This window comes from Helicoverpa zea, chromosome 8 (assembly GCF_022581195.2).
Source record: "Helicoverpa zea isolate HzStark_Cry1AcR chromosome 8, ilHelZeax1.1, whole genome shotgun sequence".
In the NCBI taxonomy this organism is placed as follows: domain Eukaryota; kingdom Metazoa; phylum Arthropoda; class Insecta; order Lepidoptera; family Noctuidae; genus Helicoverpa; species Helicoverpa zea.
The window spans coordinates 7,039,136-7,055,266 of record NC_061459.1 but is presented as its reverse complement, the minus strand read 5'-3'; the positions used below and the strand labels follow the sequence as shown (position 1 = coordinate 7,055,266).

General features: G+C 37.4%; 1 protein-coding gene across 8 annotated transcripts; it reads right to left on the bottom strand.

The window, feature by feature from the left end:
• Positions 1 to 1,078: 1,078 nt before the first annotated feature.
• LOC124632643 (THO complex subunit 2) lies at positions 1,079 to 16,098 on the bottom strand. 8 transcript variants are annotated; one of them, XR_006984652.1, is made up of 31 exons: positions 15,855 to 16,098; positions 14,997 to 15,162; positions 14,605 to 14,846; positions 14,389 to 14,522; positions 14,046 to 14,302; positions 13,818 to 13,967; positions 13,566 to 13,735; positions 13,115 to 13,280; positions 12,856 to 13,025; positions 12,580 to 12,778; positions 12,138 to 12,385; positions 11,811 to 11,928; positions 11,598 to 11,730; positions 11,358 to 11,521; positions 10,994 to 11,250; positions 10,750 to 10,909; positions 10,166 to 10,414; positions 9,742 to 9,819; positions 9,231 to 9,373; positions 8,629 to 8,797; positions 8,432 to 8,545; positions 7,752 to 7,881; positions 7,361 to 7,445; positions 7,195 to 7,264; positions 7,014 to 7,083; positions 5,600 to 6,933; positions 5,248 to 5,370; positions 4,613 to 4,670; positions 4,422 to 4,492; positions 1,606 to 1,658; positions 1,079 to 1,190 (listed from the first exon to the last, which is right to left on the bottom strand). XR_006984652.1 is itself a non-coding variant. In XM_047167541.1 (31 exons), the coding sequence occupies exons 1-31, from the start codon at positions 15,920 to 15,922 to the stop codon at positions 1,157 to 1,159; spliced, it is 4,266 nt and encodes a 1,421-aa protein (XP_047023497.1). In that variant the 5' UTR covers positions 15,923 to 16,088; the 3' UTR covers positions 1,079 to 1,156. The 8 variants fall into 8 exon arrangements, 6 of the variants coding, with proteins under 6 accessions (XP_047023497.1, XP_047023496.1, XP_047023494.1 ...); XR_006984653.1 differs by having other exon boundaries at positions 7,752 to 7,866; XM_047167541.1 differs by having other exon boundaries at positions 4,422 to 4,489; positions 5,248 to 5,349; positions 6,893 to 6,933; positions 15,855 to 16,088.
• Positions 16,099 to 16,131: the final 33 nt, after the last annotated feature.

The window sequence follows — 16,131 nt, the reverse complement described above, 5'->3', positions numbered from 1 at the left end:
GGTAGGTAGGTACTTATTTACTTACTAGTTTTTTAAATATTTATCTTCTTAGAGGCGGTCATCCGTCAGCTTAGTTAATTCCGTTCTTGAACGTTAGAGCGCTTTCAAACCGCTCACGATACATTCAAAAAAACAGAAGCCTGTCGCGCGGTTTCTTGTATCGTTGTTTGAACCAGTAGTTGTCAATTGTTTATTATCGCGCGATATACGTACGATCCGCTTGGAAAATTTCTTGACAGGGCTGTTGTCTCTTCTTCATCTTATTTTTATAGTAACCGTGTCTAAATCTCGGATGTTGTACTGCAGCCTTGATATCTTGCGCCCTATTCACGTATAACGCGTACTTTACCTTTAAAACGAATTAAGGTTCTGTATCAGGTACATACATACTTACGTTACTAGTCTCATACGAACCTATCCCCTTCATAAGCATTAGTACCTGTCTAGGTATTATTCAGATTCATTTTCATTCAGCGAAGCTATAACTCGTGGCAGGTTAACTTATAGTTACCAGTACAAATTCTGTAGATTGATTCCATCCGGATATATCGTTGACGTAGACATCTTACCTAAGTGGAGTCATGAATCAAGGTTCCTCAATAACAGGGGCTTGATTCTGCTTATGTAATGTGACACTTGGATAACAATTTGATTCTCAATAGCAGTTTTAACATTAGCGGCAATTCTGGTCCTAATATAAGACCAATGAAATTCCATTGGTTTGCCATTGGTCTATCTATAGGGTAGTCTGCTCTACAATCGTAAATAATTTGCAGACAATATGATTCATTATTGAATCACAGAAAAGGATAAAAACGTTCTTTGAAAACAAAATAATAGTTCATATTAGCGGGATGCCCCATAAGCTTTAATCGTAATTGAATTTTAGTTGGATATCAATCTTGCCCCAGGGGCCCTTGAATTTTGGATTCAATAAAGTTTTTCTTCACTTTTTACAGACTTGAGATGTCCCCGATATGAATAATTTTAGTTTAAGCGCATTTTATATTTATATAAATGCGTTGATCCTTGCTTAAATAATAATGTACAGTTTGTTGTGTCTAAATAAAACTAAAGAGTTGTTTAATATTTTATTCTTAATGAAATCGTACCACAATTTTATTCTCATCTTCAATCCTTTTGTTTGCGTCGGTATTTATCTTCTTATTTTTGATTCATTCGATCGTCTAGTAAACATGTGTTAAGGCAATCCAATTTATGTAATAATGTAGAATATTATAATAAAAAAAAAGGATGAAGCCCTTTGGAAAGGGAAAAGAATACGACAAAAATGATAGAAAAAATAATTTACGATTAAAAAATATATATATATATCACAAAGGGTAATAGTGATATCGCTGGCGGAAGTTAGTGTTGATAATTAGATTTGAATACAGTTACCTATATGCACATTATGAACTTCATTTTAAAATAAAGTTACTGTTGTTACCTCAAGGAACATAAATCAGTTTTTGTTAATTCTACAGCCAACTAAATATACATGAAGTTGCTGCATGTGTAGTCGGCAGTTAGGTTTCAAAACTTACCTTAAGTAGGTACCGAAATTTGTAGCAAAAAGTGTTTTAAAACTATTAAAAAGGATATTGTTTATTATCTCTTGGTTCTTCGTGTGAACGATCTCGGAAGGGTGATTTCTCCTGTGGATACAGAATACACAATTATTTATATCCAGATACTACCCGTGCAGATGAAGAATGGGATTAGAGAATCGCCTGATCTATTTACTTCTCACTCGCACGCTATTGGGTCTATATTTACACATGTCTGTACTGACCGCGGAACAAGGAAGGATGAACGAAGATGCCATAATGCAGGTGGGTCAGGTACCTTCTCCCAGGTCAAATACATACGGTGGGCAGGACCAAAACGATCAAATCAAACATAGAACCCCCCCTATATTGGAAGTGGGTTGATAACTAAATGTTATCACATGTGTGTAGCTCACTGCATCTGTCTGTTCTATCGTAGCTCCAAAATGGATAAGTGTTTGCACTGATGATACAGACTTTACGGACAGATGACATTGACAGATATAGTAATGGATTTACTGTAGTGGGCACTGAGGACAAGCCCACCTGCCTGAAACTTAGCACTAGTGCCTTCTCCTGATGAGCTGTTGCGGTATTGTGGTGAAACTAATGAAAATAAAAGTTAGAAAGAAAGTGGAAAAGTTGTTTTGAATTTTGATTTTGATTAGTAGTGTTGTTACATTAATCCCTACTAATATTATAAATGTGAAAATAACTCTGCCTGTCTGTCTGTTACGCTTTCACGTCTAAAAGACTGAACTGATTTTAATGAAATTTGGTACAGAGATAGAGTTGACCTTGAGAAGAACAAAGGATAGTTTTTATCCCGGACTTTTGAAGAATTCTCTTGGAAACGCGATATAATCGAACTCAAGGGCGGATCCAGCTTCGGCACCAGGGGGGGGTCACACAGTCGTGGTCAAGTCACAAAAAATATTATATTGTAGCGTATAGATCTGTTAATATTAAAAGTAGTAGTATAAATACAATAAGCGCGATCGTAGCGAGCTCGAAATTTTTACGAATGTGAAGAAAAGTGTTTTCATGTAGAAAATGGCCCGAGCAGAATGAGCGCAATTTCTCGTATTTATAGTACACACACGTGCTAAACAAAAAAGCGCGAGCGAAGCGAGCGCGAAAATTTTTGTTCAGGTCGAGGACTAAGGTTAAAAAAGTGTTTTTATGTAGAAAATGGTTCGAGCTGAGCGAACGCGATTTCTTGGATAGAATCACAGACGTGAAATTGAAAAAAGCGCGAGCAAAGCGAGCGCGAAAATTTTTTTTTCAGTTCGAGGACTAAAAGTAGATGAAAACGCTTTCTTGCTGTATAACAAATAGACAGCACAAATACAAGAAAGTGCGATCATAGCAAGCGCGAGAATTTTTTCAGGTTGAAGACTAAACATTTGCAAAGTATTGTGTACGTAGAAAAGGGCGCGTACGTTTTTTTTATTGCAGCAACAGTAAAACATTTTCTGTGAAAACTTCAATTGTCTTACTATTGGTAAGGGTTCATGAGATCAGGGCCGTCTCTAGCTCATGTAGCGCCTCGGTGCAATCATCACCCAAGCGCCACCTATGTATCTATTGAAAGGAATATAAATAAGAACGTTCGAACGAAAGTCACTTTTTTGGTAGGTAAAGGACTTATAAAAATGTTTCCGAATCATTGTAGGCTCAAACTGTTGGCCAGATTTAAGTTATGAAAGTCGAGACAGGACTACGTTATTGTAAAAATTAGCGCGAGCGAAGCGAGCGCGCAAATTTTTTAATTTTGGGACACAAAAAGTTCATAAGTTTTAAAAAGCGCTGTAAAGTAACAAGCAGTCGGAAGCGCAAACTGTTTTGTTTTTGAGGACTCCATTAATATTTTTTTTTGTTATATTTGACTTATGAAGTTATCATGGCAAGGTATATATGATATTGCGCGAGCGAAGCGAGCGCGAAATTTTTTGAGCCTACGACACAAAAGCACCTGATTAAATACATTGTAAAGCAACAAGTAGCCGCGACCGCAGCGAGCGCTCTTTTAAATTATTTTTTTAACTTTTTTAAATTATTTGTTTGAAGACTCACAAATCAGACTGGGAATTACGTACAAATAAAAAGGAACCGTGATTAGAGCGAGTGCCATTTATGTTGGTTGATTCGGTGCGTCATTAAAAATAATAAATAATCAGAAATACAGTACAGACATAGTCATTTACTCGCGAGCGTAGCGAGCTAGAATTTTTTCACTTAGTTGGAGGATGTTAAAAGTTAAAAATAATCAAAATGATCGATCCAACAAATCGAAGGCGACTTTTTTGTCAGTATCATGATACAATGTGGAACTTCCTTATCAAACGGGTGTAATTTCTTCGAAATTTCCTGGTGGTGGGGCGTCCCGCGGCGCCCCTGAGACTGAGGCGCCCGGGTTATTCGCACACCCTGCACCATAGGTTAAGACGGCCCTGCATGAGATACAGCATGTAATGTAGACAACCCGGACAGCGGATTCTTAGTAACAGGGTCCCGTTTCCTCCTTTTGGGTACGGATAAAGAGTAAATAAAGAATAGAGAGCGAGCGTTGCGAGCACGAATTCTTCAGCAAAACTACTCTACCTGTAACTATGTAGGTATCTACCTATTCACTCGGAATAAAAATTATCTTATACTTATAACTAAAACTGAAAACATCGTGTTTAACCATTTCAATTATTGGTCCTCTTAGGTCCTGAACCTGGCCCAGGGGGGGGTCATGACCTTGTGACCTACCCCCTGGATCCGCCGTTGATCGAACTCTACGTGGGCGAAGCCGCGGGCGGGAGCTAGCAATTAATAATCGTAAAAAAGATTAAATTTGCCATGCACAACACAAACACGTCTTACCCTTTTGTGGTATTTCTCATAGTGATGATCTTCTTGAGAACCATTTTGATGGCTTCCCATTTTGATGACTGCTAAAATAACATCAGTTTATTAGTATCTGGTTTTATCACGACATTATTGACTAAGCTATCGATAGATATTGCCCATAAAATGCTGTGTTAAATATGAAAAAAGTCTATAAAGCAACATACCTTTCTGTTCATCACGCCGCCTTTTTTGCTCCAAAATCACGGATTCCTCTGCTCTATCCTGCAAGATAATATCATATCTTTTAAACCATTTTTATCTGATATGTAAGTAAGTAGAACCGTTTCGTAAAACTTTTTAGAGGTACATAAACATACGATCATTCTTATGAATGCGTGCTAATATTTGGGTCGTATCTAGTTTTTATCTTATACGTTTGTGTGTATTGAGCCTTATACATACATCAGAATAACATATAGGCTAGTTTTGCTGCGAGAAGAAGTTACCTCAATAAGCGGCTGAAACCGCCGACGGAATATAAATAAATGAACCGAACTAGAATATTACAAACTTTCACCCACTTCCCAAAATTAACATTAGTAATAGCTCCTCTGATAAATTCTGAATGACTTCTAGTTTACATTTCAAGTCAGATAATCAAAATCATAGTAGAAGCTAGCAGAATATTAAGTCTCCAAAGATATATTGGCATTCATAGCAGTGTGGACTAAAACAATAAAAAATAGGTACTTGATTCATCTGCAAGCAGCACAAAAATTAAGTAATAGTCGGTGAGTGTATGTGATCAAAGTTTAATAATTAGAAAAGGTATATTTTTATTAGTTTTTGCGTTACTTACCCTTTTGCGATTCATCTTACGTTCTTTGCGTTCATCACCCCTTAATTTGGCCTTTCGTTTTTCCTTCTCTGGAGAACGTTCTTCTATCTCTTTGCTACCCTGCTTTTGCAGAAAATTAATATTATAGTTCGGCCATTCAGAGAATGCGTTCCTGACACGTCGCGATTGAACTGACGACGTAACTTTGCAATGGCGTTGCAGTTACGATAAAAATATTTTTGCTGGTTGTTTACCGTTTTAACAATTGAGGAGCATTAAAACAACATTATTATATCAATAATCAATGAATGTTATTACGTCGTCAGTTCAATCGCGACGTGTCAGGAACGCATTCTCTGAATGGCCGAACTATAACTTTTGACACAGTAGACAAAAATGAGTACTAAAATACAATCTGCACTTCGATTTACTTTACAAAGCTTTATTATAATTAGTTATTTCTAAAATAATATTGTCAGTCAAAAGGGACTATGAATAAAGAAATCTTCCACTCTCTTTCACTGCAACTCCAGCGTGATCTTAATCCTTTTCAACACGTTCCGTTTTATTTATTTATGTCCAGTTTGGCAGCAACAGGAGTTTATAACTACTAAGAGTTCTTTGCTTCAAATCTTTCAATTGGTGAGATTCTTCATTGTTCTGCGTAATCATGATCCATTCATTAGATGTTATCCATTGAACTGTTTTCTTGGTTTCAACTTGTACTTGGGAAGGTGAAGTACAGTCCTTAAATTTTTTTGTGTTTACGATGATTTCTTTACTTGTTCCTTCCATGTTCAAATTTCTTGTTTGGTAACTACCAGCATATCGTCAAGAGTTTCCTTGTTTTGAGATATTTTTGTTTAACATTCTTTATAGAATTTTATCAGTTTCAAATTACATTCTTTATTCACAGGACCTTTAGACTGAAATTCTAGAACATAATTCCTTACCGTATTTCATCGGACTGGGCTGAGTGGACTTACGATACACACGATGTTTTTTCCTTCGGTTTTAATTTGTATCTTGCATGTTAATTTGTATTTTAGAGCACTAAATCTTGAACTTTTACTGAGATTTTTATTATTATAATTTTATCTTCCACTTGATGAATTATAAGATTTGGATCTTGCACTCCCCTCCTTTGTTCCTCGCGTAATTTTCATAGATATTAATGGTCCTCTTCTTGGCAGGATCGCCAGTTTCTTAGACGAAGGTAAGGTCGTTACTATATTACTTTGATTGTAAATCCGTTAACTTAGCAATTTGCATTCCATAAGTGATAAGTATTGCTTCTATTATATTGCAGACTCCTTGTTTAGTTGCAAAAAATATTCAGTCTTCTATAGTTCACACGACGCTAAAATCCTCTTCTTATTCATGCAGCGATTCAAATTTTAGATGACTATATTCGAAGTAAATTTTTCACAGGTTATATTTTTATTTGTTTAGTTTTATTGATTTTTATGTATTATTATTATTTTATAGGCACTTTAAAAGTCTATAGTCTATATTGCACTGGATTTCACATAGTCCCGATGATCTTGATGAACACTGATTTTATTTTTGATTTTAGTAGATCGTGCGGCACATCGTGGTCGGTCCAGCCCAATCCTCAGTCCGGTGCGAGCGCGATGCAAGGTCGGTTTATTACAACAATACTCACCTTGCCATTGCCGCTGTTCTCTACTTTACGACGTTTCACATCTGAAAAAAGATCAGTTCATTTATTTATTTCATACAAAGTGATCGTCACGTAAGGCGCTTGAATTTATTTATTTGTTTACCTCGTTCTATATCATCAGGAGCACTGCGATGATCATGTGGCGGTGATATTGTTTCCAGATAACGTTCCTCCTGAATAAATTGTATTCTTATTAATAAAAAAAAAAAATGTTTAATTATTTTACCGTATCCACTACAGCTTGCGTCCTACAGTGAGACAATAAAGCTCAGTTATTAACTTACCCTATGAGAGCGTTCCCGGGGAGATCTATCTTTGCTTCTGATTTCTTCTTTGCCCCTTTCCTTAAGAGATCTAGAATATTAAATGATGCGTTAGTTTTTTTAATTGAATTTATTTAATTTAATTAACTGTTTTCGAAATCGTAATTAACAGTAGAACAATACATACGATCGTGACTCCCGTTTTGACTCCTTTTCCCGCTCAGGGTCTTCTCGACGTCTGTCACTGGACCTAGACTCTTTTTTTTCAGCATCTAAGGTACAAAACATAATTTTGTTGAATATTTAATGATAAATTTCGATATAAACATTATCCTATTCCATTTTAGAAAAACTCTTAAATTAACAAGTCCCACCAATGTCACTTTCCATTTATGATACGTTAACGAGCTTCAGATAGCGAATATTAATAATATTATAAAGAGGAAAGATTTGATTGTTTTACACGAATAGGCTCCGAAACTACGGAAAAAATCTTTCACTTTTGTTTGGGTCGCTCGACTATCCCCGAGTAACATAAGACTGTATTTTTACAACAACTAATGATATAGATAAGTTACCGAGTGGCTGCGGCGGAGAGGCGGCAGTGTCCTGGTCGGGCTTGGCGGCGACGGGCTCGTCCTTGGCGGCGGCGGGCGGCGCCGCGGCGCCCGGCAGCTTGTGCTTGTCGCCCACCTGCAGCACCACGCACTTAGCTCTGTATTATATACTGCCTGCCTAATTCACAACGCGACCACCACAAAGAAGGGTTGCGGGGACAAGATGCACACTTATGTATAATCAGCAACAAAGTCCAACTCAGTTAAAGTAACTAAATACCTACACATACATAATGCCTTCTTGGTATAGAACTGTAACAACTATTGCTACTCTAACGTAACAGATGACTACTTCCATAAGTACTATACATACTTTTGTTGCTGACTATATCAACAACAAAAGTCCAACTCAGTTAAAGTAACAAAATACCTAAGCACACATAACGGCTTCTTGCTAAACGGAATTGTAACGATTGCTTCTCTAACGTTACAGATTATTTATCGGGCCTTCTTATGGGGTTTGATAATATAAAGAAAAAGGTTGATCTGTTGAACCTTAAAGTTAATAAATCAATACCGCTCGACTTGTAACAATATCAGAAAATTTAAGCTAGACGTGACTGAATGGCGTTGGTCAGACAAAGACATAGCTGTGATCAATTCGCTGCGAAACTTTTCAACCAAACATAAGTGATTCTTACCTGATGAAAATCACTTTCCCGCATCATATTAGGTCCTTTTTGGCGCAACTGGCCACTGTAACCCGTTGCAAGCACATAAAGATCTTGCCGCTGCGTCTTCTCCTCTTCTTTAACCTGAAAGTAAATATAAAATACAATATTATTTATTCACACATAGGGAAGTTATATACAAATTAATATTCTATGTTATTACTCACTTTGTCGATTTTTCGTTCGATGATTTGAGCCAGTTTGGCCAGCACGGGGAAATGCGGTAAGACTCTTATGAGCACGATGAGTGCGTTTCGTATCTGCACGTAATCACCCGAGTCCAGACATACAACCATGGCTTTAGTGATCTTGTAATGCCACTTGTGGCACACGTGTCTGAAAATCAATTATGACACATCATGACTTCCCGAGAAGTGAAGAAATTACAAACTGACATTTTTTGTTTCGACATTATTATCATCTGCCTAGTTTTCCCAACTTTGTTAGGGTTGCCACACAGTCTACCCGGGTGCTGCTGTGTACTGTTTTACAAGGAGCGATTGCCTACCTGACTTCCTAAACCTGTAATTTTTTATTTTGCATAGTTAAATATTTGGTGGGTCGCCAACCAGCTGCAAAATTAAAAGTTGTGATATGTTTATACAAGTTTAAATGATTGTCTTCTCTAGTAGTTTTTTAATACATACATACGTAAAAAGAAACCTAGATATCTTAAACTTGTGTTGTCTCATTTAACTGTGAAAAAAGTCTCAAAAATCTATCAAACCATACAATTATTTATATGTAATTTTCAAAAAAACCGTCATACCTATAATTCTCGTATCCAACATGATCATTCGCCTCAGTGAACTGGTTGGAGACGCGGTACTTGGTGACGAAGCCGGGGTAGTGTGCACACTCGCGGTGGAACGCCTCCTTGTCGCCGTGCCAGCGCATCGCCGTGCCTAGCACCTTGTTATATATGTACCACATTATATTATAAATACTTCATATTAATTTATTGAACATATAAGAACATTTTTAAATATTTATATGTATTTTTGTATGTCTCGACCAGAACATGGGACCAGAGAGTACCAGATTTTTGGAAGGCGTACGTGGGACCGAAGCCAACACGCTGAAGCCCTTTTGAGACATGTTTTAGTGCAATGGTGACACAAAAACCGACGATTATACCCGTATACACTATAGAAATGTACCCCAGGACAATCCCCTGTTCTGCGCTAAACTATTGCTTGCTATGGAATAAAATTACTGGGCTATTGTGATGGGATGCTAATGGACTGGGTATAGGGTTATATGTATTAATATTATTATACCTTGCACAGGAACGTGCCGTACCGTGCCGCCTCCCCTTCCGTGCATGACATCACCGAGTATGTGATGTCGCAAAATAGCTGCAACATATTAAACTCAATATAATATATAGTTTCTTTGTTCCCTTGTTGGTTGGTTTCTTCTTATGCAAAGATCGTATTAGAATTATTTAAAACTTAAATCTCAAATGTTCAATATTAGCCAAAAGTGACCATACATATAAAACGTAAAGTTGATATATGAAAGTGCACAGACATACAAAGATCGTCAATTTATTTCCAACATATTTGTTTATGATGTCTTTTTTCTGACGTAAAAGTCGATATCGTTCCGTAGGTAAATTTCTTTGACCTTTGACTTGGTTTCGTTTCAGCCACTCGCGCAATCCTCTGTGACGTGAAAAAGATTGTCGCGAAGTACACTCACTCTATCGTAGCACAGGAGCGTGGAGAAGTTGGGCGTCCGCAGCGAGTGCACGGTGTGCACGAACTCGGCGCAGTAGAGCGCGTCGGCGGCCGTGAAGACGCAGCGCGGGAACAGGCACAGCTGCATGAGGCGCGTGACGGTCTCGTTCTTGGCGGACTTGGCGGCGCGCGCGGGGAACCAGCCGCCGCACTCCCGCGCCAGCCGCGCCACCACGCGCCGCACGTGCTCCTGCTGCCGCCGCCGCTCCTCCTGACGCGCAACGAACATTCCTCACTATACTAATGTAGTATCAACTCACTAAAGATACTTTCTTTATTGACTCTTTCCATCATTGACATAATTTCTCGTAAAACTTGATGTCTTTCCGAAAGTAAATTCCGAGCACAAGTATACGTAGCACCCATAGGCTCCTCTCGCAACACACTGATACCCAGAATTTGTTTCTGAACAGCGATTCAAACGACATTCCGTGAACAAAAAGGTCGACAAGAAGTAGACTATTGCTGACGTCTCTTTCAATTTATGGTTAAACCATAACAAACAAATAGAAATACAAAGTGAAAGCGAATGAATTAGAACCGCACCTGGAGTTTGTCAATAAGCGCGTTGAATCGCTCCTGTTCCTTCTTCCCTTTTGTGCCTTGCGAGGAGTCCTTTGTTGCGTTGGCCGCCGCAATTTTGAGGCGACCGATTTCTCTATCGTAACTTTCCTCCGGAACCCGAAGGTCATACATTGACAGCGACCTACAAAATGATTTCATATTTTAGGCTTATCGATCCTGATTCCTTGTATCTCGTGCATTTTATCTGACTAGTTGTGTCACTCACCAAAAAGTTACATAAAACTCAGGAGAAATATCCTCCCAAACCTTATTGGGTAATATAGGAGTTACGGACAGAACAATAGGTTCTAATGCCTCCTGTGCAGCCTGAGTGTATCTTTCAATACTTTTCTCTAAAGACTCTGTCTTGCTATCTGATTGTTTTCGTAGAGCTTCAACTCTGGCGGCAATTTTCTGAGCCAATACAGGACGGTGCAGGAAAAATGCTACATCTGCATCCACATGATAATCTCGAAGTAATTCCTGAACAATAATGTTATTGTTAATAGATTTTGAATCATAAAATTACACAGTATTCAAATGCCACAAAATGAAAAGTAACAAAAAAGCTTTTGCAAAAAAGGTTGTACCTGCAAAGGCGGTAATCTCGCGGCATATTCGTCAGGGGCATGAGATGATGCCAAGAAGGTACCAAGTTGTACTAAAGCATCTTGACATTGATCGGCTAATCTGCCGACAACTTTTAGCTGTGACCCTGGTGGCTCACCACTTGAGGAAAGGTCTTCGTCATATTCTGTTAAAAGAAAGTACAGTATTTAGACCTCAATTCAATTCATAATCAAACATAATCTCAAGGTGTTAGAACAAACCTTTCCAAACACAACAATGACGCTGTTGTGCAGCTAGTATACACAACGAAATGTCCAAATTATTTCCGACGATAGCTTCTTTTAATCTGGCTGACGATCGTTTCGTGTTCCTCACTTGAGAAAAGTATCCAGCCTGTCAAAAAATGTGTATGTAATTATATTTTCGTTCTTTACCGAGGTGCATTATTTTGATACTGTTGTTAAATTAATTACCTCCCCTTTCAAGAGTTCGCCTCCAGCCATTGCCTCTAACTGTTCAGGTGTCATTTCTTCAGCGGCCTCTATACCGGCCATCTTCTGTACAATTTCTTTGAGGATCAGCAGGTCTTGACTGAAACAATTCATATACATGCAATTCTGATCTCGTAAACTAACAAATGTTTTGTATCTTACAATATTCCTAGAATTGGAGAACTTGATTTGATCATAGAATCTTGTGGTGGCTACGCGCTTTTCCAGGATATTTCATGTACATCATTTTTTTCTTCGAGAAGCTTTAATTATATTTGTAGCCAAATAAAATCCAGCAAGAATACAAACCTCTGCTGCGCCTTAAGCCTGTTAGCAACGAACTGCAGCAAGGCCGTGAGCTCGATGTTGTGCTTCTTGAAGGCGGCGCCGGCGAAGGCGGCGAGCGCCTGCAGCCACGCGGGGTGCGCCGCGCCGCCGCCCGCGCGCCCGCCGCACAGCGCCTCCAGCACGCAGTAGCCCAGCACGTCCAGCGACAGCGACGTCAGGTACTTCAGCGACTCCACCACCGGACCGATCAGGTTGTCGTATGTTTGGATCTGATACACGGAAATGGGAAAAAATATGGGTACTGTTTCGTCACTACATCCATGCTGTTAACTACAGCTTGTGTCAAATAACTTTGCCCCTTTAAAGTGGGAGAAAAAAAATACTGACTGAACTGATGAGAGCTTATGATGCTCAAATTTCAACTTAATGGAATGCAAAAGTACAAAATGAAACTGTTGTTTACCTGTAGCAGCATATAGTCAAAAATTAAAGTAGGAGCAGCATGCGACAGTTTTCCAATCAGACGACCCTGAGGTTTTATATTTTCTTTGGAAACACGTTTCATTATGTGCTTAATTCTCTGCAAGGAGTTACCCCGCACACGCATCAGAGAGGGTATTCTTTCGGCAGCTTCGTTTTTCCAGCGAGAGTATAGGCAATACCTTTTAAAATTAAAATATAAGGAGTTAATAACTCTTTTAATAAACATCATTGAGAATCCGCACTTTAATCAGCTTACCTGCACTGATACGGGTATAACTTCAACAAGGTATAGACTTCTTCAGCCATACAACAGTTACCATCCATCAAAGTCAAAGCTGGCAATATGGCGGCATCCAAAACTGTAAGCGCTTCATGATGTAATGGATCCTCTTTCATAGACCGCGCAGTTCTTAGGATACGAATTATCTACAATGGGCAAAATGGCGATAATATTTATCTTTTCAACATATGTACAGTGCTCATGTTCACATGACTACAAAATGTAATTTACTTACTTTGTACATTAAAATAGGATCATAATGAAGAGACGGCCCTAGCAGGATCAAAGCTGGAATGACAGTCTCTTTCATGTCTTCAAATGTCTTGCAAGCTGGAGGTGCCAGACTTGACTTTAGAGGTGGGATAGGTTTGCCTATTATTTTTGGAGCAACTCGACAATTACTGAAAGATAAAGAGATAATATAAATTCATCTAATTCTGACCTACATTGACTTACATTACAATGAACAAAATAATGCTAGTTAAAATTTTAATGCTATTCATAAGGCGCAAAATTTTCCTTGTTTGTTCACGAATTGCATAGGATAAATTATTTAGTCTCGAGTCAGAAATTCAGTACCTATTTGTACAATTGTGATGAGTTGTGTAAATATTTCAATACAAAACAAAAAAAATATGTTACATAAAAAGAAACCTTATTATAAATGGTGATAAATTGATACTTACGATCTGTATATAGGCTCAACAAGAGCGTGAAGCATGTTACATAAGGCCACGGCAGGCCGCTGAGGCATGATGTTGGTCGGCAAGCGAGCGGATAGGGCCGCGAATTCACGCCAAGCAGTCACCTTTAGCAAAGCTTCACATAGCACCAACTTCTGATTACCCCAATATTCCTAGTAAATACAGTAAAAAAAAAACATAAACATCACTTTTCTCTAGCATAAATGGCCAACTTATTTAATTAGCATAACATACCTGAGGATCAGCTGCGGCTTCAACATATTCAGTTGGCCCATTGGGTTGAGGTCCCTTAGTTGACACAATGCTTAGTTTACGAATGTAGTCCTGTACAGTTTTCAATTCTTTTTCTGCTTCTTTGGCCATTATGGAGTCATCAGGACGTAACTATACAGAGAGTAGCATTATCATTACTGATTTTCTTTATAAAATTTAGAAATATTATATTCAAATATGCATACATACCCATGGATATATGTCATCAAGAGATATGACCTGATGTTGCAAAAGCAAAGCTATTACAGTCATCAGGGGTGGTGGTTCTTTATAATTTTCAAGTACTTCCATGTTTCCAAGCTTGAAGCCCAAAACCTCAGAAATGACTTGGGGATCACCCATGTAGTTCTTTATTAGTGGTATAAATAATTGATCTGAATGTGTTCTTGACTCAAAAGATTCTAAAATTATATCTAGTGCCCTGTTGGGGTCCAAGTTGAAACAACCTGAAATTATTATTAAAATGTTATTGGTCAACATGTTTGATTGAATGATAATGATGATGCTACAATTTAATAACACTTGTGCATACCTATTAGTGACTGAATGATTTCTAATAAATTCTTCCATTCTGTCTTCTCAATTATTTCCTGATTTAATTCAACAATTAACTTAGCATATCCTTCACTTTCTTCTCTAAATAAATTAAACTTACGTTGTTTATAACTGAAAATGCAATCACATGTTAGAAAGTAATAATATTTTATGAGCAAAATTGAAAATACATAAATGTACCAAGAATACTCACTACAACTTAGTCTTGATTTTTATAAACTTAGTATAAAAGAGTTTATTTTTCAGAGTGCCAGCATCTTGTAGGGTGTCAATTTCCAACCTCTCTTTTAGGAGTTTATCTGATATGAATGGCTCTAATTCCCTAATAATGTGGCAGAAATTAGTGCGCTCTTCACTTTGCACATCTGTGCAGGTCTCTGCATCAAGCACACTGACTACATCTAGTATTATTGATGGGATATCTGCATGCAATACCTGCAAAATATTTCACCTTATATTTGAGCAATTTTTTTATACTTTACATTGTCTGAGCATGTATTACAAAAATAGATGCTTAAATAACATTATTTAAAACATAAACTCAGAACCACATCATAGGTATAGAGGTAAAAACTTTTAACTTACAGATATCTCCTTAAGGGCAGAGAGAACAGCTTCTTTCTTAAGATTCCCTCGAAGACCGCTGAGCAATAAGTCATATATTGTCTGAGATAATCCAGAAACTTTACCTGACTTTGTAAATAGTGGACTTCTTTCGTCATCTTTGATAAATTGAGTCACATGTTTCACACTGAAAGTAAACATTTAATCAACATGACCCATTTTTCAATTTAACTATTGTTACAACTAAACTAAGACAGTAATAATTAATAAATACTGAAGAACAAGTTTAACATAATAACTGATATGTTTCTCTAAATTCAACAGGTACCATAATTTTAATCGATAGTGATTTGATTGTGAAGAGTTTAACTGAAATTAATTTATATTTTTATATAGCTGTCTGCTTAAATTGCATTTAATAGCGACCCATACATTGTATTGAAGATGTACCAAGAATCAATAAATGTTACCCATAACCACAACTTCAGACATGTTTTTAACAAAGGTGTGTAATTACCATAGCCTTCTTGATCATGTGATACTTAAACAATTCAATTGATTTTCAGTATCAGATCTAAGTAGTTTACTAAGAGGTAATATCATATATTCATCTATTAGAGGTCATCAAGTGATGAGAAATAAGCCAAACACCATATTTTTCAATGTTATGTTGTGGATGAGTAAAAAATACAAAAGTTGTGTATGTTTGTACAGTATGAATTCAATAGTATTATTACTGATCTATTCATAATCCATTGCATGTAATTAAATATATAGCTAGGAGTTGATAATATTCACATCATAACTGGCTGGCTGACTAGAGGCAGAATACAAATCACTATTATACCGTGGTTCATAACATAGAAATTTTAAACTTACAATTGCTCCTTTCCGGATTTGTCCCAAGTTTTACAGTAATCGGAAACAAATTTCGCATGTGATCCCATGGTTAGAATCAGCCGAAAAGATTTCCTTCCGATATTGTCAATTTACTATTTCATTCACCAAAGCATAGCACACGCTGTCGCCATGATTGATTTGCTTAGTGTGTTTTTTTTTAATTCTTGCGTTTGCGTTCGCGTCATTTACAGTATGCTCAAAACGTTTTGAGTTCTTGATATTTTTCATGAAACCGAAGACTGAATGGAGAGGCAGA